Consider the following 27,599-nt stretch of genomic DNA (forward strand, 5'->3'; position numbering starts at 1 on the left):
CCTACGAAATATGTACGAGCCTTCTGCTTATAGAACAAAGTATTTTGAGTTATTAAGAATGTGTTATGTTAATAATTATTTTTCATTTTCTTAGACCAGGAGGAAGCTTTTGGCTTCGGGCGTCAGCCTGGCCCAAAGCCAGCCAGTGCAGTCATTTGGGGAGTAATCCAGCAGATTGGGGAGCTCTCGTTTATCTCTTCAACTTTCATATAAATAAAATAAGTCAATTCAATAATGGAAAACAAAGCTGCTTTTAAATCATGGCAAATCACACCTGAAAAGGAACTAGCAGTGCAGCCGTCAGCACATACATACCACTTGGAGACACGATCACTGGCTGGAGAAGTCTCTGCTCTCCCCCCGGGGGAAGGTTCAGTGCAATCACCAGCACCGTCCCCAGTGTTGTTCCAACCCAGAGACACGGGCACGGGGAGGAGTCAGCCTTGCGAGTGAAAGTTTCACAGAAATGAAGAGCCGAGATAGCTTCTCTGGATTCTTTTTCAATACTGGTTACACTTGAACTCCGCGATCGGCTGAAGGAATTATCTTTTACATCTGAAATGATTTAAAAGGCAATGAGTTGCTAAAGAAATGAAAAAGAAAATGAAGAAGCTTCTTGCAGAAAATGGTGCTACTGTATGATCTGTAGTCACTGAAGAGTTTAACCAGGAGAAAGTGTTTTGAGATGAAACTAACAAAAAAATCAAAATCTATGAGATAGCTTCCACTGATCTTTGTTGGTGAAATGTGTCTACTGTAGGCAACAAATAGATGGGTTTTGTTTTTTAATCTAGTCTACTAATCTATTACGTTTGATTGATAAGTTTAAGCCATTTACATTCAGAGTTAATACAAATCATTGGTAATTGAGTTCTGTCATTTTAACAATGGGTTGTTCATTGATTTAGTCTTTGCTATTTTACTGGGATGTTTTTCACATTTGCCTTTGGTTTTCATTCAGTAGCATGTTATTTAACTTCAAGCTGGTGTTAATTTCTATTTTTCTTCCTGTTATTGATTATGATTTGTGGCTTCTCATTTAAAAGGATGTATAGTAGCTGTGAAATGGAGACTATCATACCCAGATGTGAGGATACAATGCAGTATGCATCTCTACTTCCAGACAAAGATAGACTCCTAATGAAACTGTTAACTATATCTTCACAATAGGATCTTAGACTCTCTGCCATTGTCTATGCCCGCACTGATGAACATATGACTCTGTATGAAGAACTATACTATAGTAATGATACAGGGGAACTCAGTGAGGGCAGAGGGGATAAGGGAAATCCCATGGCCTATGGAACTGTATCATAAAATGTTGATGATAATAATAAAAAAAAGAAAAACAAATGAACAACAAGAAAAGGCAATGAATTTGCTGAAATTGTAAATCTATAGCATATTGTTTTTAATTTATAAAGAAACATTATTGGCTGTCATGCTAATAACTTTTCCTGCTTGCTTAAATGTAAAATAAAAGTGGACACAATGTGTCCGGGGCAGGGGAAGGAGAGTTGGCATGATGGCTCAGTGGTTGAATCTTCATATTGCAAGGACTAGGATCCCATACACGTACCCGCCCCAGCAGCTCCTGGGAAAGCAGTATAGGATGGGACCCTGAACCTGCATGGGAGACCTGAAGAAGCAGCAGCTCCTGGCATCAGATTGTCTCAACTCTGGCCACTGTGGCCCCTTGGGGAATGAACTGGCAGACAGATCTTTTTCTGTCTCTCCATCTCTCTGTAGGTTTGACTTTTCAAAACCTAACTAACTAACTGGCTAACTAACTAAATAGATCTTGAAAAAAAAGTGGACACAACCATACTTTTCAGAACTCAGCCATGCAAGTCCCGGTGGGTTTCTAAATGTACGCCCTTGGTATGCTATTGTTCTAATCTTAACTCTTCATCACTCTTTTCTGGTACAGTGTCTTTCATAATACGCTGCATGAGCAGGTAGAACGAGACGGAAGTAGAAAAGTGAGAGTCTAATTCTGCAACTTAAAAATGCATTTAGGAACACTCTGATCGACCTTTGTTTTTTCCAATCTTCCCGTAAGAAAACCTTTAGTCACCAAAAGTTTGGACTGCCTTTTTCTTGAATGCCATTTTAAGTGTCATCCACATGTAACAAAATACACAACTGGTAGATAGGTCATCTGCTCTTTACACAGTCTTCTGTAGTGAGAAACATTTAAAAATTACACTAAGAAATCTCTTATCCTGTTACTTTTCCTGTGGCCATTACTGAAAGTGTGTTAGGTCTCCCTTTTTCTCTTTGAAAATGACTACTGGACTGTTTTTTTCAGTTTTGTCTCAGTCTGTAAAAATGAAAACTAAAGCATTCTATTTTTCTCATGACATTATTTGTATTAGTAATATCCCTGGTTCTACTGGTGAACAACACTTTAATAAACCACAGTTTTTGTTTCTCCCTTTAATTTCTCCTATAAACCTGATGGGAAGCCACACCCTGTTATTTTGCTACAAAGATCTATTTCCCTCTTTCCATTATTAATCCATTTCCATTGCTCCAAATTCAGTCTCATCATCATTTTCCTAGGCAATACCCATTCCGTCTCCCAACCTTGGTCTTTCACACTAACATAGCTCAATTAAACTTTATAAAATATGGTTACAATTCTGGGGCTGGTGCTATAACCTAGTGGCTAAATCCCCACCTTGCATGAGCTGGGATCCCATATAGGTGCTGGTTCATGTCCTGAGTGTTCAACTTTCCCTCCAGCTGCCTGCTTGTGGCAAAGACAGCCCAAATCTTGGATCCTGTAACTGTGTGAGACCCAGAAGAAGCTCCTGGCGCCTGGCTTCAGACAGCTCAGCTCTGGTCTTTGTGGGCACTTGGGAATGAACCAGTGGAAGAAAGATCTTTCTCTCTGTCTCTCCTTCTCTCTGTAACTTTGTGTTTCCAATAAAAATAAATAACTCTTAAGAAAAAACTACATAGTTACAATTCTGTAACTCCGCAGTTCAGTGGCTCTTGTTTATTTATCCTGATAATGCTACTGAAGCTTTTTTTTTTTTAAATTTAGAAATTGAGAAGCAGAGAAAAGAGAGAGAGAGAGAGAAGGAGAGAGAGGCCCATCCACTGTTCACTTGCTAACTGTTCACAAAGGCCACGGCCAGGAGCTGGGAACAGCATCCAGGTCTTCCGAGGTATCACTCCTGCCCCCCGGGGTCGGCACTGGCGAAGCTGCAGGCAGGATCAGGAGTTGGGAACCAAACCTAGAGACTCTGATGTGGAACACAGCCTCTTAACCACACAGGCGAAGGCAAACTCTCTCATTCAAAGTTCTCAAGAATTCACAAAACTTTTATTCTCCTAACCTCTTAACACCCAGTGCTACCCTTCTTCAGGACAATAAACCAAGTCATCTGATTTTTTTTTTCCAAATATAATCTGCAATATTGCTTCTTGGCCTTTTGGCTAAGATCAACTGTCCAAATACAATCTGCATTTCCCTACTTGTTATTGTCTGGCTAGTGTCCTTGCACTGCCCCATTCTGTAACTAACGAACAATACGCTTATTTCCCATGTCAAGTATTATCATATTCTGGAACTTGGTCTTTTTTCCAACAACCATGCATAGTTTCTTCCTCTGTTGAATCTGTTGCTTGTGACTCCCCACTGGTAATCAAAGTTACTTCTGATTTGTTTTATACCATGCTTTAAAGTAACTACAAGTGCAAGTAGAAAGTGACTACAACTAAAAACTGTAATACATGCCATGTTTATACCCTGCAGAATTTTTCATGTGCCTACCATATGAAAAGTATTCAGTCAACATTTCATAAAGATAGATCTACAGTTGAAATTATCTAATGTACTGTTTCTACTTCCCTGCCAGAATGTAGTAAAATTCCCAGAAGCTTCTACTGCTCATGTCTAATAAATCACTATTCAAATCACAAGCCTTCTATGCTCCTGCAAAAGATTTTTCCTAATTTTGTAAAAATTTTTAAAAAGAGTTAGTTTTATAGGCTTTATGTGACAGCACAAAGATGATATACTTGAATCCTAGTAATACTTAACATTTTTACAATAAAATGTTTGCAATAAAATTCACACTGTGAAAATACTGCTTTAAAATATAATTATGTGCAGTATAATTCTGATTACAACTAGCTTCTGGAAATAATAAAGTTACTAGTTGTAACAAGAGCACATCAATTTTTTAAAACAAGAGTCATACCTGTTTCTAAAAACATCTTTTCTTTCACTTAAGATTCTCCAATCATATATTAGCGCATTGTAGAAAGAGATTATTTACTATACATGAAACAACTTTCTATAATCAGTGGGTTATTACTGAATTAGTTTATAATGATATTGATTCTAAGAATTTAAATTTCCCAAGTAAAAAAGGCAGAAAAGTTCAATATAATTTCCAATGACAAATATATCGAGTTTGCATTTTTTAAATAAAGCATATATATATATATACACAAAGTGAACTGACATATGTTTCTGCCTATGAACTAACAATAACAATGAAAAGCATTGATATAGAAAGTTCAATAGTATAAATTTCAATGCAAATTTACATGGAAATACTGAGATATGTATAGATACTAAGATTACAACAGGTGATTTATAACAACCTACACATGTTAATTTACAAGTCAAACAAACAAAGGTTTCATGGGAAAATTTAAATAATAGTATTAATAAACTACAACTCCATTTTTGTTATACTATATACCTAAAAAAAATTAGGTTACGAAAGAAACTCTTAAGACTAGATCAATATCGGATGATGCACTGGATAAGAATCAAATTTGAAAAAAAAAAGAATCACGTTTGAACTGGATAGGAGCAGGTTGCTTATTTTATTATACATTTAAAAATGTATGAAAGTAAAACGTAACTCTCAGCGGTTCGCGAACTACAATTTCTACTTGTTGTTGTTGTAGACCTCTGTTGTAGAACGTTTCATATGCATGGTTCTGGTAACCAGAACAGAAATTAAAGTAAGCACAGCTTACTATGGGATAGGCACTGATGAACTAGTTCACATTTATAATTTTTTTAATTCACAAAACAATTTTGAGAATTATTATTATCACAAGCTCCAAGAGGGTAGATGATCTTCAGACGATGAATCTGATAAATGGTAGAGTCAGGCCCTGGCAAAGTCTAAAATTTTCTATTAGACAACTCTAGATAGCTACCTCTCCAGTGTGACAGAGTTGATCAGTTTTTGGTTATAGGAAAAATATCTGAAACATGTGTTCTTATTACCAGACCTACACTCACGAAGCAATCTGTCAGACCTTACGTAACATGCCCATGTCATAAAACCATCACTTTCATGCTACTTGCTCGACTGCCTGAACGCTGTAATACGTAATGTCACTCTCTTATTCCCACGTAGAATTTTATGGAGCCAAATTATATTTCCCAAATAAAACATCATGCCAAGGGATGGGTTTTCTAATGGTAAAAGTAAGAACAAGAAAATCACTCCCATCAATATATGTTAACAATTAGATGTCTGCCTCCTACAGGTGTCAATGAAGAAGTGACATCAGACAGTATTACTCCCGACTCCTTGGAGGCGGAGACAGCAGAATGAAAGGGAAAGCACAGAGTTGCACACATTCCCCACTCATCAAGATGAGTCCTAGCCACGCAAGTGTCCAGAGAGACAGGACGGTGCAATAACATCTACTGCTTCAGCAACACCTAGGAGCCTAATTCTAAGTGCAGTTAATTTTGTTTTCCCCATCGCCTGCTGGATCTGTTTAAAACAACTAGTAGACAAGCATCTCCACCAAACAACCTTTCAGTACTGCAAGGACAATACCACACACACATTGAACATACATAACAAAAGTGATAATAGGCTGCAGACATTGAAGTACAGGGGCAGGCTAACTAAAACCATTAATTCAATAAGGATGACTTATAAAAGCATGGGTATATATTATTATTAAAATTTATCATTCTGAAATGTGAGTTTTTTTTAAAAAAAAAAACACAATTCAGCATGACATTTTTACTACCTTTAAATGTACATTTGTCCCTAGAGTGTTGCTTTCTACTAATGACAACTGAATGCATATAAACACAGTTGTCTATCAGTAACTGAGGTGATACTGTAATTCAGGAATGCTAAAATTACTATGTAACATGTACCATCAACTAGGTTTGCAACATGCAGGAAAAAAATCAGGATAAGTGAGGTTGGAGGACAAATTTTTTCATCTCTAAGACAACAATGGGTAGAATCATGTGTGAGCAGTGATTCTATCAATGAAAGATAACAGAAACATCTGAAATAATGAGTTTAAAAAGAAATCCTGGGCCCAGCGGCGTGGCCTAGTGGCTAAGGTCCTCGCTTGCACGCTGGGATCCCATATGGGCGCCGGTTCTAATCCCGGCAGCTCCACTTCCCATCCAGCTCCCTGCTTGTGGCCTGGGAAGGCAGTCGAGGACGGCCCAAAGCTTGGGACCCTGCACCCACGTGGGAGACCTGGAAGAAATTCCTGGCTCTTGGCTCCGGATTGGCGCAGTCCCGACTGTTGCGCTCATTTGGGGAGTGAATCATCGCACGGAAAATCTTCCTCTCTGTCTCTCCTCCTCTCTGTATATCTGACTTTGTAATTAAAAAAAGAATCTTTAAAAAAGAAGAGAGAAATCCTGCTTTATAAGGAGCATATGGAATCTTTTATCTTTATTGAAGTATCATTTATTACTACAGAAAATCAAATATCTGGTCTTTACTGGTATATTTGGTAAAATAAATGTGCAAATACATTCACTTGCTTAAAACAGATGGAGGTACACAGAAGAGTGTCCTGAAAGAAGAAATGTTTCTCAACTTGCTACCATCAAAAATGTACATTATAACAATCATATAGGAGACACTGCAATAAACTAATTTTTTAAAAATGTTAAATCAGTGCAGTTTATAGAATTCAAAACAGGTTTTCAGATAATTATATGGGTTATAACCACATTTAAATTGTAATCATATGTTAAGATTCTGCTAAAATATGAACTACAAGAAGGCCAAAAAAACACAATATTTCGGTTTGCTTGATTATGCATTATCATTTTTGTATTTTACATATAGCATTCAAAAGTTTATTCTAAGGTATTTTTAATACTTAAACGTTTTAGTCATTTCAAATTTTATTTCCAATGCAAATCTAGTCTGTGCTAATTTAAAAACTTCCAATAGGCAAATTGCCTATTGAATTTTTATTAGAAAGAATTTAATTATTTAGGATATTTATTAGCTAATGTATTTACTTACCTATATCAGGCTTTAGGTCAGTAGGCAAGCTTAACTTCCTTGACATCTTTGCTGAAAAATAAAATGCAGTTTTAAAATTCTGAAGAATATTTGATTCATACTTTAATTAACGCCAATTGATTTCCGGGATAGAAGAGAACTCTTCAGTGAATAAGTGTAGAGGCTAGGATGATTAAGAATGATTAATAATGTTAGGGGTGGAAAGTAAATCTTATTTTCAGTCTCTTAAAAAGTTTGTACTTACTTGATGTCATATTTTGGTTTGAAGTTCCTACTTCAAGTAAGCCTTTTAAATTTTAACTTGTAATTCTTTCTTATGCTTACAGGGAAAGGTTGGTCTTCTCTAAGAGTTATTCTTCCTAGGACATTGTTGCAATTAAGGCAGTAGGAGCATCGGGACTAAGTGTGGGGAAGTGATAGGAACGTTCTCCAGCTCATGATATTCACTGCAATCTGGCTCATTATTTCTTAAGTTGAATTCTATAATAGAGGCCAAACCTACACCTTAATAAGATTATTTTATTACATCACAAATTATGTCTTCATGATTGCCAAATATAAATCAACATTTTAATTTATATTTCAATGGAAAAAAACTTAAAATCACACTAAATCTAAAATTATAGAATTTATATAAAATGTAAGTTACTGGTGTTTTTCCGTGTGTGGTATTAGAAAGGAAGAAAGTTAATCAACTTACTGGAATTCACTTTCCATCCTTAAAAGTCAGTTACTTTCTTAAACTAGTAAGTGATTTAAAGTTAGGAGTAGCTCAACTACATTATGTTAGTGGTAATGCATGCACAACAGAATACTGCATCCTATGTGAAATTAAAAAAAAAGCATTTGTTAATACATGAATGTATACGCTGGGTTAAACTTTGGACTGTTAGGAGATATTTAAAGCACAGACCCTGCTAGTCCAAAGGGCGCCATGTAAACAAAGAGAAATCCAGTCATAGTACATAACTTGCAATCTAAAAAAATGACAAATCCAGTATTAGGAAAGAGGCATTAGACAGACTGGCGAAGGATGGGGGGAGGCAGTCATCAAGGTTTGACCCATAAGCTTCCCTCATTAATACCCTTTAGCACAGAAGAAGGGGTCACATGTACCCATCAGTCATCTCATGTTTACTCGTTGAATAAAATTTACTTTAAAAAATGTAATACAAAATCCCAAATAAAATCTGTTTGATTTTAAAAACAGATTTTTGTACTGGTAGTATCATTATAATTAGAAGGCAATAAAAAGCAATAAAGCAATTTTACAAAAAAAAGTACTAAACACTAGAAAAGGATTCAGAGGTCATCACCAGTACCACAGGTACAATATGCACTGACTAACAAGGCCTAACATTGTGCATAGTATCTGAAGTAAAAATTCAACCTGGCACAAACAAAAGATGCTTTTTTAGGGACTGGCATTGTGGCAAAATGGGTTAAGCTGCTTCCTGTGATGTTGGTGTCCAATATACGCATGGTTCAAGTCCAGGCTGCTCTACTTCCAATCCAGCTTCCTGCTGATATGCCTGAGGAAGTGGAAGATGGCCCAAGTACCTGGGCCCCTGCCACCCTGATGGCTGCTGCAGTTTCAGGCTCCTGGCTTTGGCCTGGCATAGTTCGGACTGTTGTAATCACCTGAAGAATGAAAACAGTGGTTCGAGGCTCTCTCTCTGTGCAACTTTGCCTTTAATATAAATCAGATAAATCAGATGATGGAGATGGCACTTCTCTAGACCTCACTAGTATGATTTTGATTCAGTTATTCAAATCTTAGGCCTGTGGTTGGTGATCCTGTGAAGGGAACATTCTGATTCCATACTCTTGGCCTATGACCTGAGAAGCATTTCCAGCCAATTTCCCAGGAGATGCTGATGCTTTTGGTCTGTGGACCACAGTTTGGATAGGAAAATACTTGTGTTATATACAACTTGAGGGTTAAAAACCAAGAAAAATTAATGAAAGTCAATATGTAAATATAGTAAGTCTGAAAAAAATTATTTCATCAACAAGCTTCAATATTTTAAATCCTCAGTATTTGTAATACAAATAGCATTAACTCCAAGGATTCTTCAAGTGATTGTCCATAGAATAATTTTTTGTCTAACACTATACTTAATTTTTTATTACACAAAGATATTAAATACAAATAATGAGCTTTCAACTATTTTCAGTTGGCCTAATTTCAACACTTAAGAGTTTAATATTGAAAGGTCAAAAATCATACATAAAATGGTCAAGACAACACTTTGAAGAGAGCAGCTTTACAGTTAATTAAGTGCCATAAGAAAATTTTAATTATGTAATTATTTTCTTCCGGGAGGATGCAATTGTAGGTCCGACACTCAGCCACCAGCGCAGTCATAATATTCAAATGACAGATAGTTAAGCAATATTGCTGTTACCATGTAAGCATAAGCAAGTCCCCTGATAAATAGAGTGAAAAAATCCACTTCAGCTTTTATGCTAAACCATGTAATCACATTATAAAGGTAACAGAACTAAGAACTTGCCTCCCTTTCATGGTCAGAGATGTCAACTGTCCTTATAGCTGAAGGCTACTCATTTGTTTTCTATTTTGCTGATTTGCACTATTTGGTACTTGATTCTTTCCAACAGGTGTTTAATGTCTGCCTTTTCCCCCCTTAATCTTATGACAAAGACTTTTAAAAATTACTGGTTTAAAACAGTTCCTTTTTAATATCAGTATTTCTAGTGCAGATGTCTCCCAGCAAGCGGCCTCAGTCCTCATGGACTTGGAGGGATTTCCTGAGCAGTTTCTCTGCTGTAGCACCTGTCTCAAGAATTTCAGCCATATTAGGAACACACTATTGCCACCAATGATTCCCTAGTAAGGTTGTAACTTCCCCTGGGTTCTACCTTCTTGTGCTGCAGCAAGAACAACATATTCTGTGCCAGAAAGCTGGGGAGACAAGGGCTCACCTCTGGCCTCCTCTTTCAAGGACAATGGGAATGCTGCTGCAGTTCATGTCCTGAAACCAACAAGCTCTCAAACTTAACCTGCTTCAATCTGGCATTTTCTGGGAGTCTATTAGTTGCAGTAACTTAGAAACAGTCCCAGGTGTAAGGCTCAAAGATGATGCTTAGGTTAGTAGTTTCTAGCTTTGTTTTTGTGTGATTCCTGGGGAATAGGCTTTTTTTATGGTCAACTTCCTCCGCAGTAGGCTCAGAGAGGCAGCTTGAGCTGTGCAGAACCTCTGGTCCGCCCTCCTGGCATTCAATCTGTATTCTGAGGTACAATTTTTGTGATGAGAGGATTGCAGACATTGGCCAGCAGTTTTCAGATGGTCATGTTTTTATTTTTCAGCAGGCTCAGCTGCGGTTGCCAACCTGGAAGACCACTACTTGAAACCTGTGTTTATGCCTTGAAGTTACCTGTTTTCCACTGAGACCATATGATTTAAATGAGTTCCCAGATACATATTGTTCCTGTTTTCTTCAACTGTGCCTTCTTTAATTCTTGTACACTCATCGTCTTCCTTGTTTTGAAATTATTTGTCACTATAAAACATAAACTACCTCATTTCCTACACTTCTCTCTACAGAAAGCATGGGAATGAGCAAAAAGATTTCTTGAATCAGAGAACTGGCATCAGATATGTCTAAGCAGGTTATTAATTGGGTCTTTGGTCACTCATAAACCTTAAGGATGGTGTCATGCTATGGCTGAGTAAACAGTAAAGAGCTGTGTTTGCTTTGTAGAATCAATGAAGGTAAGCATGATCACAACAACAATGCAGTGCAAGTTTCATCACCCCAAATACATGATGCTGAAGAGAGGCACATCTCCAGGCAAACAGACTTCCTGGACCAGTGTATCATAACCAACAAGGTTTTCATGATTCCCGCTGCTTAGTCCTTTGCAATTGGAGACATTTCAAAAGGTTTCTCGAAGATTTTCATTGCTTTTTTCAAGCTAAAGTGATCTTTGGTAAGTTTTCTTTAGCTTTTCTGACTACTATGTCCATAACTTATTCTTCTAAAGGCTTCTTAAAAGAATGGAAAATTATAATTCCTATATTTTTACAATATGGCATTTACAGTAAAAGTGATTAATCACAAGTGAAAGGACTTACTATGACAATATAATAATATTACAAATATGCAGACTGTTTTACATATTCTGAGGGAGGTTCAATAGTCACACTAAAATGACAAGAGCATTTTTTTAACCATATGCACAGATGGCTTTTCAAAAGAGGTAGTACTTAAATGAATGTACGTCCAATGAAACAATCAGGATAAAAATAAGACTCTTTTGCAGGACATGCCATGGAAGATTTGGGAAAGAACACAAGAGGAAAAGTAGGACCAAGAAGTATAAGTGCAGTTATTACACATTATGTTCAATGTGGCTTTAATTTGTATTTCCCTGATACTTAGGGAGTCTGAGCATTTGCTCATACATCTATTAGAAATTTGAATTTTTTCTTTTCAAAAATGTCTGTTTCCTTCCCCCGTTTTTTACATGGTTGTTTGCTTTGCTCGTCTTGTCTTCTGAAGCTCTCTGTAAATCCGGGGTATTTGTCTCTTCTCAGTTATGTAGTGTACAGGGATTTTCACATTCTGTTGGTTGCTTCTTTGTTGACCATTTCCTTTGCTGTACACATTATCTCAAAAGGCATAAGAGCTCATAGCACCAAGGGCCTAGTCTTCCACAGTAACACAAATTCTGAAACAGAATTTTTCCTGAAGAACACTGTATCTATTTGGGTATGTAGCAGACACTACAAACTAACAAATGGATAAAAACAAACTAAAGGTAAAACTTTACTTCTATTCAAAGAAGCTGATTTTATGTGCAAATTTAATAAAATGATTCCAAGTTAAAGATGGATTTCTAAAAGATTTTTGGAAATAACAAAGCAAGTATCCTTTATGTGAGAGGGAAGGAAATCTTAGTTATCAATGGTTATCTGTTAACAATTTGGCTATAACAAATTCTTTTCATTTTTGAACTCAAGGTTTTGCCTTTAATTTTTTTCCTATCCCTATTTGTTTTGCAAAAATTCATAAAGCTTAAGATTAATGAACTTCTATCTTTTTCTATTTCTAAAAAATTTCTCTTTCTTTCCTATTAATGTTTAATGAAACATAATAACACTCTTCATAAGCATTTAGAGAACATCTTATAAAGATTCTATAAAATGCTAACATTAGAAGTGTTATAGGTTGAATTATGTACCCCTAAAATTCATATGTAAAAACTCCAATGCCTAATTCTTTAAAATGTTACTGCATTTGCACACAGAGTCTTCAGAAGAGTGAATAAATTAAACAGATAAAATTAAGTTGGCCTCTAAAGAAACCTCACCGGTATTGTTATCAGGAGTTACTTGAGTACACAGTGGTATATAAGAAGCATGCACACACACAGAAGACCATGTGAAGGTAGAACAGTCACCTGTACAGTAAGGAAGAGGTTATGCAGGGAACCAAACCTGCTTAACCGACAGCCTCTACAACTGTGAGGACAGAAAATTCTTTTTATGACATCCAGTCTATGATATTTTGTAATGGCAGCTTTAACAACTAACTTAGAATAAAAGAACAGAAATAGCCAAAGGTACAGTTCTGCTGAAATAATCCTTGGCAAAGATATTATTTTAGTGATATGGTTTTACTTATGCTAAGAAAAAAAAAGTTATCTGTAAGTGTAAGAAAGAGATGGCTGGGGAGAGTATTGTGGCACAGTGAGTTAAAATGTCACCTTTGGTGCCGGCATCCCTTATGGGTACCAGTTTGTGTGCCAGCTGCTCCATTTCCCATCCTTCTCCTTGCTAATACTCCTGGAAATGCAGCAGAAGATGGCCCATGTGCATACGACCCTGCATGCATGTAGGAGCCCTGGTTTCAGCCATGCCCACATCGGATGCTGCCATTTGGGGAGTGAGCCAGCAGATGGAAGACCTTTCTGTTTCTTTCCCTCTTTGTAACTCTGTCTTTCAAATAAATAAATAAAAGGAGTAGGTAAATATGGCTTTATGGAGAGCTAAGTTACGCACAGTTTAAGTATCAGTATATGAAACACAAACAGACTTCTGGCATATTTTATTATGAAATTTGACAAAAAAAAAAAGAAAGAATCCAGAAGTAAAATTAAAAACTGAACATACAAAATGGAAACTCTCTTCAGGTGTCAGTCACCCTGCAAAAGAAAAATAATTCACTAGCTCAATTACAATTTGTATATCAGTTTTAAAATTTTTACCAAATATATTTGTTAATAAATTAAGGCCAATAATTTTCAAGGTAGGAAGTATTAAAGTTACCTGTTAAAGAAGGCATCACTGCACGCTTGATTCATCTTCTCTTTCAAGATGAGTTTCTATTTTCTCAACAGTGATATTGGGGACTAAATTTAAGGTGAACCTCTATAATTTCAACAGCCACATTTTGGGTTAAATATTACGAATTACACAGTAAAAACACCAGCCTTATTTTGAATTTTATAATGATTTGACTAATCCTGAACCTCAAACTACACCTTAGTTTGATATATAACTTCCTATTCATAAGGTAGTAAGTTCTACATTGGCCTCTGTGGATTTAGTTTTGATTTTGTAAATATAAAAGAACTTGAAAGTAAACACTTAAGAGAATGCCCGAGCAGTGAGCCTTGAGACGTGCCTGCAGCATGAGAGTCAAGAACTCTGGGTCCTAGTGCTCTGCAGGTCGTTACTACCTCCACACAAACTCTGACATCACATTTCCTTTCATAAAAGAACCAAAGAAAAGTGCTTGCAAAGAAAATTCTCCCTTCATGAGCTCACAATTTAGAAGACAATGACTAAAACAGGTTTTAGTCTTATTAGAAATCTTAATTTTAAAAAGAAATCATTTGAATTATGTATAACTGAAATAATGAAAACAGTGTTGGGCTATAAACACAAATTTCACACAAACTGACTTCAAAATTCACTTCAATTTTTGCTAAGAAAGTAATTATTGTTGAAATAACTGTGCTAATTTAGAATCTGAGAAACAAAAGAGAAAATTTCAGGATATTAACAAATATCATATGAAAAATATGTAGCATATTGTATAGAACTTTGGATTTATCCAGTAAACAGGGTTATAATTTGTATTTGTTTTGGCATAGTACTTATTTAAGTCGCTATAAATTTGACTTACTATCTCTAGGATGTTTTATGTAATGAAACAATGTGGTAATCATTTCTTCCACATGAAACTTAATGATAAAGTGGGACATGAGTCAGATCACAGCCCACAGATTTCAGTTAGGAGTTTACTTCAACACAGTTTTATGTTGAATCATAATGAAATAGAACAACCTTCTGAGAATGTTAATTATAGAGTCTCAAATTTGCCAAAGAATGCTAGCTAGCATTAGGGGCACAGTTTACTCATAAGGATGTCATGAAGAACACAATTCATGCTATGTTAACAAAAAATTACATTTATCAGGCTCAGTGTTCAGCTTAGCTGTTACATTATCAGTGTCCCACATGAGAGGGCCTGGGTCTAGCTCCTGAAATCAGCGTCCTGTTAATGCTAACCCTGACAAAAGCAGGTAACGGCTCAAGTGGCCACATCTGCAATTCACATGGATTTCCCAGCTTCCAGGTTTACTGTGGGTATTTGAGGAGTGGGTTGGCAATGAGAGCTCTGTCTGCCTCTTGAGTAAATATTAAAAATTATGTATCTGGCACAGTGGTAACGCAAGCTACAACACCGACATCCCCTGTGGATGCCTGTTCATGATCCCGCTGCTCTACTTCCTATTTAGTTTCCTACTAACGGCCTGGGAAAGCAGCAGAAGATGGCCCAAGAGCTTGGGCATCTGCACCCACATTGGAAACCTGGAAGAAAATCCTGGCTCTCAGCTTCGAACAGCTCAGCTTTGGCCTTTGTGGCGAGATTTGAGGAGTGAACCAGTGGATGGAAGATCTCTCTGTCTGACTCTCCTTCTGTCTCTGCAGCTCCGACTTATAAGTAAAAATAAAAAGATCTTTTAAAAATTATATTAACAAAAGGTAGGGGGTAAGCATTTAGTACAGTGGCTTACATTGCAGATTGGGACCCCTAACATCCCCTATTGCAGTGCCTGATTCAAGGCCTTGGCTGCCTCACTGAGGATGAGGACCCCACTGGCTCCTAGTGCACATCCTGGGATGGAGCAGGTGATGTCTCCAGTACTTGGGTCCCTCCCACCCACATGAGACTTGGATGGAATTCCGAACACTGGTTCTGGTTGTTGTGGGCATTTGGGGAGAAAATCACGATCCCAGGACAGGCAAGGCGAGGACTGCAACCACTAGGCTACTGTGCCAGGCTGAACCCTGTGCTTTCTGAGCATGGTGTTAAGAGGACAGACAGAAGAGTTGGGCTAACTGGGTGTCATCCTGCTCTGTTGTTTTGCTAGGTGTGTAAACAATGGGTCCATTACTTTCACTCTCTTCATTTATGGATTTGGGAAGTAATAACATCTTGTTCACTGAAATTACTGAGTGGATTAAAAGCCATAATAATAATAATGGCTAAGTATATGCTTTTCAAATTACTATTACCATCCCAGGTTAGTTCTATTGTTGGGCAGCTTAAAAACAAAGACTCAATTACCATGTTTGGGTAGTTGCCTTTACAGAATAAGAGAAAGGAGAGACAAGAGCCAGAGCCAGAGCCAGGCCACACAGGTGGTGCTTTCACCAGGGCCCCTCCCCCGATGAGACCCCTGCAAGGATGTCTGGAGTTGAAGCTAAACATGCTTGTGGATAAACACAGAGAGAAGTAGTAATTTTATGACTTCCAGACGTGCCAGAGCAAGTACTGGCTTAGATGACGGGGAGTCCGAGCGCTTGGGACACCACAGCTTGTTACAGGAAACACCAGTCTTGACAGAGAGGTCTGCAGAGGTCTGTCAGTTTCCTTTTAATGTTCCATTAATATTTTATGTGTTTTTCAGTAGCATATTTTGAACCAATTCTTACTACAAAACTAGCTAGCTAAAACAGAGTGATAAACTAGCATTTTTTTTGTAGTCATAAAAACTTTACATCGAAAATGAGGCAGTAGCTCTTTGAAAGAAAACTGACACATTTTTTTTCCTTTATACGTTTAAACTTTGTGGTTAAAAAAACCACACACACACTGCACTGAAAAGAAACAAAATTATCTGTGTAACTTGGGCTATAACAATCGTTCTTAAAAACTGTGAATAACAGTACTTAATTTTTAGAGTTAAAATTATGAAGTTTTTTCAAAAAGCATAACTATAGAAACTGACTTGCAAAAAAACTGCTATAACGTAAAAAGAAAGCTAGAACATTATTAAAGAACTATTCCGTCAACAATGATTCAACCTAAACAATTTAGTGAGTGATTTCAACTAGTGATACTAACATAATTCAAGCTAAATACTGCATTTCAAACAGAAAAAAAGGAGCTGGTCCATACATTTCAGAAAACAACTATAACTCTAGTATCAAAAATCAAGCAAATTATTTTGACATTTAATTACGTACAAAATTATTGTCACATAAGTTTCCTAATCAATTTAGTTTAAAAATATTTAGTAAAATGTCCATAATAAAGTTCTCTTCAACTTCATATATTATTCAAAAGAACTTCTAACATAGCATTACAAAACAGTATAAAATTGGATGAAATTTATTGTTACAGCTCTATTTCATAATTAAATTGATTTAGAAATTATCTGGAGATTCACTAAATAAACCCATAGTAACAAAGATGTAAGTCATTGATTCTCCATAAATGAAGAGCCCTTTGCCCATGAATAAACCAACTTATTTTAAAAAATGACCAGAGGGGCTAACACTCGGCCACCATTAATCTGATTAAACAGGGTTCAATTTACCACATGTAAACATCACGGATGTTATCCTTAAGGCTTTTTGACAATTTCATCATATCTCAAATGTTAGCAGCTGAAAAAACATTAACCTGTTTCAGCAGCCCAGTCATTCAATTTAGACAAATTAAAGGAACAGGTGGTAGCAGTTTGGGAGGAAAATAATTAATATTTTAACTGTATAACAAGAATGCTGAATTTATATCAAATATAAAATGCATTCTTTCTAAATGTTTTCAAGTCTTTAAAAAATTACTGAAGCATAATCAAATCTTTGTGAACCCAAGTTCTTGGATTAAGTATTTTGTACACTTTGAGAACTGACTAATTCTGAACTTTGGTCTGACTAATTTCAAAGACTAACCACAAGAAGAATCAGTAATAATATAAATACTTTTGCTCATGGTGGTGGAGGAGCATCCTAGAAAACTCCCATTCATTGTAGACCAAAAAAGCGAATTGTTTTGAAAGTCATTTTCTTGAAATTTGGGATCATTTAAATGCCAAGAGATAGAGTAAAAGAAGAAAAAAATTATAAATGATTATTTTAATACTTAAGAGGATACAATTATATTATTAATGACATAAATTGAACCCTGTTTTATTTTCAAATACAGCAAAAATAAAATTAGAAGAACAATTCACATTGTAAGTCAGAGAAAGAGCTGTAACCCCAATTGAACTGATTTTTAATTATTGCCCGAAGGAGTTTAGAAGACGTAGCCCAAGAGATTATTGTTTAGCACAGAAGTAATAAATTAATATACACAAAATGCAATGCATTGTATAATTCTCTTATGTTGGGTTAGCATTGCATGTAACAAGGATTAGAAATAAGACAGAAATTTCTATTTCCTACCTATGTCACTGGCTACCATCTTGGAAAACTTTCTGCTTTTGGTCTTCACTGAAAACAATATTTTGATATAAAATGTCAAAATCTAATCAAAGCAAACTAAATCAATCAAACATATAAAAGAAAATATTTTAAAACAAAGATACTATACCCTTTTCTATAAAATTATTCATTTTTTGTTCATCATCTGAATTGTATGGTGACGAAGAACCTATACAAATGAAGACAATGGAAGGAACAGACACAGCGTCAGTCACAAACATAACTGTCACAGAAAGGAAGTGCAAACGCAAACTCCAGTCACCTCTACAACAAACTCATGTATCACTGAGCAGAAGAAATGGTCACATATGAGAGCACTCCAAAACGTTCTTAGAACAAAATGGAAGTCAAAAGATAAATTCACTTTCATGCAACATTTCGGAAATTTATGCGCAATTTTTCATAATAACCTACCATGAGCTTTTCGCGGACCCATCATACATAATTAACAATTCTCTCAAATTACAGTCTAACAACCAGTGCAGCAGCTTTCATGGTAGACACTAATATTTATATATATATATATTAATATATATAATATATATAAATATAAGTCTATTATAGTATATATATTTATATATATAAATATTAAATCCTAAAATAATTGTTCTATAAGTAACATAATTTGGTAAAATCTTGGGCATAGCACATGTTAAAAGGACATATAAAGAAAAACAATACTAGTAGCTTTTTTTGAAAATTTAGAAATTTGTGTGTAGATAATGGCACTCAGTTTCTCTAGTAGAACCATACTGGTAAAACTTCCACTATGTTCTGGTTAGCCTGAAATTTCAAAACTAGGCATTCCTTGTAATCTACAGCAGAGGTACACTTAACACATTGGGAATAGGTGCCAGTGTTGTGGTACAGCCTGCTAAGCTACGGCCTGCAAAGATGGCATCCCATACGAACACCCGTTGATGTCCTGGCTGCCCTGCTTGTGTAGTGCCCTGCTACTGTGCCTAGGAAGGCAGAAACAGATGGTATAAGCCCTTGGCCCTGGAGGCACGTGGGAGACCCAGAAGTAGTTCCTGGCTCCAGGCTTCAGCCTGTGCCAACCCTGGCTACTGTGACCATTTGGGAATGAACCAGAGGATGGAAAAGCTTTCTGTTTCTCCTTCTCTTTCCCTCTCTGCAACTTGCATTTCAAATGCACATATAAATCTTTAAAATGATATAAACTACTGGAAGTAATACTTATATTTTCAGCTATGCTGAAACTCTAATCTACTGATATAAAAAAATTTCATTTTATTTGACTGTGACTACTAATGCTAGTGTATAATCTCTATAATGCATTTATAAGTAAGTTTCTTCATTTTCCTCAAAAATGCTCGTAATGTCTGATAGCATTTCTTTAAATTGTAACATAAATCTTTCATCATAAATTTAATCTTGAGGAGCTTCTACCTGATCAATTTTTTATATTTATTTTTAAAAATTAAATATTCAATTAAATTAAAAATTAAATATTCAAACAATTCAAAATCAACATACCGTATGATCCAGCAATAGCACTCCTAGGAATATATCCAAATCACCTGTTTTATGAGAAACCAACATGCACTCCTATGTTCATAGCAGCACAATCAGTAATTGCAAAGACATGGAAGCAGCCAAAATGCCCATCAACAGAGGATTGGATAAGAAAGCTATGGTTCATCTACTCCATGGAATACTACTCAGCTATTAAAAAAAAACAAAATGCAGTTCTTTGTGGCCAAATGGGCCAAACTGGAAACCATAATGCTAAGGGAAATGAGCCAATCCCAAAAGGTTCAATACCACATGTTTGCCTTAATTTAAGATGATATGATGTTATGTATAACATGTTATGTTATGAATGTTATATGTTGTGTATAAACTAAAATTGAAATGTCAATGAGGTGGTCACAGAAGGTGGCTGGGAACTTGCATTTACTTTTAACATATTGGTTACTCATTACTATGTCAATTAATTCCATAATGATGTAAATTTTTGCTGATGGTATGTTGGAGCTTTCAATTGACTGGGATGATACTCTGCTGGCTCTGTCTTCAGACCAGAAAGGGTATACCTAAGAAGCCGTTGAACTTGACTGGACAATAAGATGCTGGACTCTATGTTTGGTATACGCTTGCAATGGGGGAATCTCAACTGAACTTGAGCTGTGGTTGTGCAACAAGGTGGAGGAATCCACCATGGTGGGAGGGTTTGGGGAGGGGTTGGGAGAATCCCAGCACCTATGAAACTGTGTCACATAATACAATGTAATTAATGAATTAAAAATAATAAATAATTTAAAAAATTAATTTATTTAGTTTTGTGTATTGAGAGGTAGAAAGACACTGGAAGACAGAAAAACACACACAGAAACAGAGGCACAAAGAGAGAGAGAGAGAGAGAGAGCGGGAGAGGGACAGACAGATGACCCGGAAAGCTCCTAACCACTGGTTCATTGTCCAAACATTTCCAACAACTGTGATGAGGTTGGGCTGGGGACAGACACAGGTGCCAGAACCCTAATCCTGGTCTCTCACATGTAACGCATTGCTGGCACCTCCCAGGGTCCACCACAGAAGCTGGACTGGAACCTGGAGACAGGCACTCAGACACAAGACGACAGCACTGTGACAGGCATCACTGATGGATGGGTCAGATGTCTGTCCTCAGAGCCACGTTCTTTAAAGGCAGGCCTAATGCATCTCATCCACAAGCGCTCCAGCTGTAAGTAACTTCCTCATCTTAGAACTCTCATATAACACTTTACATATTTCTTGTATGATGCAAACTGTTAACTACCCAACATTTTAGATTTACTCTTCACTTTTTTTCACTACAATTAACTTCTGAAAAGCAGGGCTCACATCTCAATGTTTTATATTTCTTTTTGATTAGGGAGTACTTGCTATGAAGAACTTCTCAAGCCATTATATCCCAAGTGACTACAGCTTTTCTACTGAGAAGTAAACACTTAAAACACAGTTGTAAGTAAACAGAAAGCATTCCTTTCTGTACTTCAACATATTGCAGTAGAAGTACTGATTTTAGGGCCTGATGCAGTAGCCTAGTGGCTAACGTCCTTGCCTTGCATGCGTCGGGATTCCATATTGGGAATCGGTTCATGTCCTTGCTGCCCCCTTTCCTATTCAGCTCCATGTTTGTGGCCTGGGAAAGCAGTTGAAGATGGCCCAAAGCCTTGGGACCCTGCACCCACGTGGTTAGCCTGGCAAAGGCTCTCGGCTCCTGGCTTTGGATTAGCTCATCTCCAAATGTCGCGGGCACTTGGGGAGTGAACCAACAGACTGACGACCTTCCTCTCTGTCTCTCCTTCTCTCTGTATACCTGCCTTCCCAGGAGAAATAAATAAATCTTAAAAAGAAGTGCTGAATTTAAATGAATTAGGGAAACTTCTGAAATACCAAACAGCATTCCCCCTCACATCAGATTTTTGTCCTTCTGCTTGGGACATCTCTTCCTACTCCAAGAAAAGACATCCTGTGTTGACCAGGATCCAATTAATTCTACAGTAGTTTTGCAAAAATAATCTTTAAAATTCATGTTAGTTTTGCTACACAGTACATATAGATCCTTATAAAATCTCTATCAAAGATATCACACAAGTAACACTGAGCTCAGTAACATGACAAGGAAGAGACAGTGGTATAGTTGTTTTTCATAGAAATATAATTCATTCTATATAATGGCCGATGTGACATATGTATTTCAAAATACCATTGTCATCTCTGATACCGAACAGCTACACAAATGCATAAACATGCATAATTAAATCAGTTTTAGTTGATAGATTTCACAACAGAAAAACAGGTAACATCTATACATGATACTAAAATTATTATAGTGCATATTTTCAAAATAAAAAATAGATAACATAGGCTATCAGTGTAAACACAACAAGTATATTTCGCTTTCTCCTACAAATGCCAACCCCTGATTGTTTTATTTCTGTGGCAGCATACAAAAAAGTTCCAAAATGGTTTTCAGCATATCCTACTTGAATATGTTTATCAAATTACCGCAATTACATGAACAATCCACTGTTTTTCTAAGATACATAGTCTGTTGTAAACGTACCATCCTGTATATCACAAAGCTCTGGGATTTCTTTAGTTTTAAATAATCTAATAAAAATTTTGTGAACTATTTTAAAAACAATTCTAAAGAAGAAGTCCAAAATCATTAATGTGTTAATTGAGGCAATCTTAGTTCTTTGCTACAAAGTTCAAACAAAGGCATTCTCTTTATTTGTACAGGATGTGGCTGTTCAGTACGCAAAATCATCTTTCTATTTACGAAACTATTGGTTTATTTAAAAATATGTGCAAAGGAAAAATGATATTTGTTACATGGATTTTCTAAGGATGTTTTCTAAAGACAGTTTTGATGTAGTTTATCTTGATAGTTTAGATCACAAATCTCAATTACAGACCTTAAAATCAGTTTTAAAAGTTCCACTTCATTGAGTAAATTAAATTTAGAGAAAACAGTTGTTTTGATAAAATTCAGAATTAATTACTATTTCCTTTATCTTGGTTCTCCACTGAGTATTCATGAGGGGACTCATTTTTAAGTCCCAACTCAACTTTAAGCATTTCTTCTTTTTCTATAAATGCTTTATAGACAGTAATTACATTTGTTTTAATAATTTATAATGTGCCATTTATTTATATTAGCTTGTGTGTTTGTATCTGTATCAGTGTGGAAAGTGTTTCAGGCTAGTGATTTTTACTGATTTTCATATTTTCAATGTCAATGATATGCCTCAACCCCCATCCCATCTATTATTACTCTCTTACTCCAAATGAGTAGGGCGTGCATATCTTGGGGTGAGAAGTGAATACAAACTATTCTTCTATTTTTATATTAGAATGCTAATGGATGAATGCACAGAAGGTAAGAATGCACAAAGAACAAGACACTTAGCCAATGCTAGCTAGCAAAGACTACTATTACCTGTTTTTAAATAAAAATAGATACATGTAGGCTGTAAGAATAAGGTGCCCAAAAGATGGTTGTGAGAATCATGTTCTACTTTCTAGCATGATGTTCTTGTAGTCATGTGTGATGGACTCCTATTCTCTTGCTATGCGAAACCTGTGTTAGACACATTACTACCTGTGGAAGAAGGTTGGCTGTTTATTAAAAAACAGTCCTCCCGGGCCGGGTGTGGCAGCCTGCTGGCTAAGGTTCTCCACTTGCATGCGCTGGGATCCCATAGGATGAAGGTTCTAATCCCAATTGCCTCACTTCCCATCCAGTTCCCTGCTTGTGGCCTGGGAAAGCAGTCGAGGACGGCCCAAAGCCTTGGGACCATGCACCCGCATGGGAGACCCAGAAATAGGTCCGGGGACGGAAGATCTTCCTCTCTGTCTCTCCTACTCTCTGGATAGTCAACTTTTCAATAAAAAAAAAAAAATAGATCTTAAAAAACAAACAAACAAAAAGTTCTCCCTAATACGTATGAATAGGTACAACTTATCAAGAGAATTCCTACATGTTTCAGAGAAAACCAAAGGCTAAAAAAATTCTGAGCTCTACACCTAAAGAATTTATTATTTATCAATGATTTCTGTTCTCATAAATTTTAGTCTGCATTTCAAACTGAGAGACAATAAAATATCTAGTTTCACACAAATTTCTACATATTAAAACTATAATGTATCTTTCACATTGCATCAAAAGACAAGACATAGTTTAAAATATATACTTCAGTTTCTTGGGTTCGAAGAGAGAATTTCGAAAGTTTATATCTAACCTATAAATACGTTTATATTTATAATAACATAAAATATTTCTCTATTTACATAAATAGTTTTAAATATACCTACACAGTTATCTGTAATTCATAATAGTTGGATGTACCCATCTTTTGAAAGTCTGGCTTATAATACATATGTTTGTTAATTGGTTTGGGCTGAATCTTATTAAAACAATTTTGATAATTATTCAATAAGTGAAAATGTAATACTTATATTATCCACTCTGTTGTATGTACTTAACATACTGATAAACCACACTGACATGGCCTTGATCATGATGAAAACAGCAGAAAATAGTGTATGCAGTTGGGGGAAGAAGAGTTAATTATGAAAATACATAATTCAAAATTCCAAATACAAAATTCATAAAGTAATTCAGAATTTTCTTAATTACAAGGGGTATGAAAAGTATTCCTATGTGCCATTAATATATACAGAGGACATGGGACAGCGTACTCATAAACTAAGCGAGGAGAAATACATGAAAAAGACATAAATAGTTCAGAAACTCTAGTTCCATGAGGTAGAAGTAAGTTACTCAATTCAGATTTATTCCACCAATGGTAAGACTTAATAGTGTGTGATGGTGAGAGTGATTCCCATGTCTTTATTAGCTTAGTGACCAAATTTCAATATAAAGTTTAAAGAACAAGAAAACATGAAATGAGTGGATTCTTTTAATTTTATGAAAAAATGATCAACTTGTACAGCATTAGAAAAATGTAATTACACAAAGTTTTACAATCACAGTTCTAATAAAATGCTACCTTGAGAGATCAGAGAATAAAGTGAAATATTTTCTATTCTTATCATTGTTTCTGATGTAGTTAAACCAGAAATGGAAAGATTGGAACCTAAGAATAATGCTACTTATCCTCAGAACAATATTTCCAGCAAAAATCTGATGGAAATTCCCATCCACAATGATGTAAGAATTCTAACAGTTAAAATTATGAACCTAACTTTAAAGATTGGCAAAATTTATGATAATCCAATAGATAATTTATTTCTTAACTATACGGGGTATCAAAAGAGGAAGTATAACACTCCTTTGGAATATTAACATACATGTAGGTCGCAGAAAGACTCATTTTAGATAAAGAAAGGAGGACTTCAAAAGAAAGCCAGAAGTATACCAGAAATTACACTGCTCAAGCAATTCTTATCAATCTACAATGACTTTAAATGTGAAGTCACTACTAGATTGTGCTACAAATCTCTAATCATTTAAATGGCTAGTACTCAAGTATCAGAAAAAGCAGATCACATTCATCAACTTTTCTTTGGCTCTACACTATTCTCCACAGGATGCCAGGAATATCTACAAGGTGAGGTCGTAGCTAGCTAAGACATTTGAGACAATGATAAGGAGTAAAGCATATTTCCTCTAAGAAAGCATTAATACTAGGAAGTTTAAGAAACAATTGATTTTTAAGAGGTAATAGCTTTGGATTTCTCGTGCAGGCTAAATATTTGTTTTCTCAATCAAAACTGGAAAGAATGCTGCTACAATTTTAAAAATAAACGTGACACAATTTCTTGTCCCTATGTTTCAAATACTTTTCTAGGCAAAGGTACACTAATATTGTTACCTTGCGTTTTGTAGAATCAGAATTATTAATCAAACACAAGAACAAATTACCAGAAGTTGGAGATTTGCAGCGATCTTCTGGGACTGCTGTCCCTTCATTAATATCACACAGACCTGCTGAAAGACAAAAATGAAAACCAAGTAATAACAAAATTACATGAGCACACTGTTGTCTCCCACATTCACCACACATTCACCTACTTACTGTCTATGTGAGAGAATTCAGAAAAATTAAGCCTGATAGTTTTGATTCTATACTCATAAGGTCAGACATGAAAAAATCTGATTTTGAGGTACCTCCAACTAACATAGCAGTCACCAATTAAATAAATAAAACCATAAATATGAAAGCAATTTCCAAATGAGATAATTTGTTATTCTTGAAGAGTATTCGATATAATATAAGAATTTGTTCAAAATCGGTGATAAGAGGAGCACATGACTTCTTTTTAAATTTCTCTTAAGGGAAAGCAAGTATTTCATCATTTCAACACAAGGAGGACACTCAACTCACAGAGGCTTCTGCTAAGCATCTCTCAAATGCTTCTCTTTCATATTTCTGAACAATGCTTAAGAAAAATTTTGTTTTCCTAAGGTTGCGAAATTTAAAATAATGCATTTATTTGTCCTGTGTGGCAATACCTCTTAAAACATCACATCACAGAACTTTTACAGAGCTCTAAAAACACTTTCATTCCACTGGTACATGTGAATTATATAAAACTGAGCTATCCCACAGGATGGCCTACATTCTTAGCAGAAAAAAAAAGCGAGGTATTTTATGTTACAATTAAGAATTAAATGGTAAAATATAAATTATTACTATGAATATCATAGAAATTCCTGAAAATATAAAAATTGCCAATAAACAGGAACATATAAAGGGTCTGGACCAGCAGGGCAGCAGACTAGGTTAGCATGTCTCAGCTCAGAAAAAGTCAGATGTCACATGGTTTAGGCTCATGTGTGACCAGCACCTGTTTATTCCTAACCTCGCTAAGCGTCATATGACGTCAAAAATGCCTAAAGGCACTAGGAAATGCGTCATAACAACACTGGCAGAGAACACACAGTGCTGAACTGGTTTTTAAGAAATGCTTCTTAATTTGAATGACTTAATGACTTTATTCTTTCATAAGATATGATAGTTTTTTTTAATCTTTGCTGAAGTATTGGTTCTAGAAAAAAATACATGATGACAGCAGTTAAGTATAGACATGCAAATAATCTTTGGCAAAATACTTGTTTATATAAAGGAATTCTTTCTTAATGTAACACTAACACAGCACATCTCCAAGGATTTTGGTAATATAACAGTATTATAATGTACTTGATGTGAAATAAAGGTAGTTTTGAAATTTTAACCCTTTGATATTTTTATTAACTCTACTAAACACTATAAAGATTATTTTAAGTGATACTATTCTAATTTTTAAGATAACCCAGGAAGAAATATCTAGGAAGCTGAATTAATGCAGGCTGAGATAACGTAATTGAGATATTAAAAATACATTACAGTGACTACTAAATGAGCTAAATCAGCACCATCTACTTCATGCGCACAAAAGGTCTGCAGTCCACACCTGTGCTGGTTGACTTCTCCTTGACCCTCTGATATATAACAGCCTGTTAAGTCTCTGACTTTATTTCCTTTCCTTTTCAACCTACTTTCCAGCACACAAACTTTCCTTCTATTCTTGTTTTACTAAGTCCTCATAATTTACTGATCTTACAAGAGCAACTTGGATTTGCTACTGTCTTGCTTGAAATGCTCTTTTATCAGACTTCCTGACAGATGATACTCTCACTTAAGTCTTTCTCCAAAGAAATCTGGATCCTATATTTGAACACCCTTAAGACTGTTTTAAAATTGTCTTCCTTTAATTCTGTTTCCCCTTGGAAAAGTATACATACTTATATCTTCTACATTGTCTTTTCCAGGAAGACAGAAATTGCATGAGGACAGAGATTCTTTTTTACAGTGCTATCACCAACAATGGTGCACAGTACGCGGCGGGTGTTCAAATAACTGTGACAATCTGATTGAGTGGATCAACATAAAAGAAGAAGCATAAAGTCTAATCCATTCTTTCTGCTTCTTCCAAAAAGTTTTCAACAAGTATTTCTAGCACTAGAGTTCCAGGCTTTGCTCAAATGTATCCCAACCCAAGGAGCCAGCTGGCCAAATGAAACATTTGCAGAGTGCTTAAA

At 35.8% G+C, this 27,599-nt stretch overlaps 1 protein-coding gene across 6 annotated transcripts in view; it reads right to left on the bottom strand.

Annotated features, from left to right (window-relative positions):
* The window catches only part of STXBP5 (syntaxin binding protein 5), a 180,589-nt gene that overhangs the window by 20,198 nt on the left and 132,792 nt on the right, over positions 1 to 27,599 (bottom strand). For 2 of the 6 annotated variants that reach the window (XM_058666704.1, XM_058666783.1), the window contains 3 exons: positions 25,440 to 25,505; positions 7,284 to 7,334; positions 316 to 555 (listed from right to left, as the gene is read on the bottom strand). In XM_058666704.1, coding sequence (XP_058522687.1) covers positions 316 to 555; positions 7,284 to 7,334; positions 25,440 to 25,505 — 357 coding nt within the window. Of the gene's footprint in view, positions 1 to 315; positions 556 to 7,283; positions 7,335 to 17,998; positions 18,047 to 18,146; positions 18,207 to 25,439; positions 25,506 to 27,599 lie in introns of all 6 variants that reach the window. The other 4 variants (XM_058666644.1, XM_058666636.1, XM_058666677.1 and 1 more) reach the window with 4 other exon arrangements.

Source organism: Ochotona princeps, chromosome 1 (assembly GCF_030435755.1).
Source record: "Ochotona princeps isolate mOchPri1 chromosome 1, mOchPri1.hap1, whole genome shotgun sequence".
Lineage (NCBI taxonomy): Eukaryota > Metazoa > Chordata > Mammalia > Lagomorpha > Ochotonidae > Ochotona > Ochotona princeps.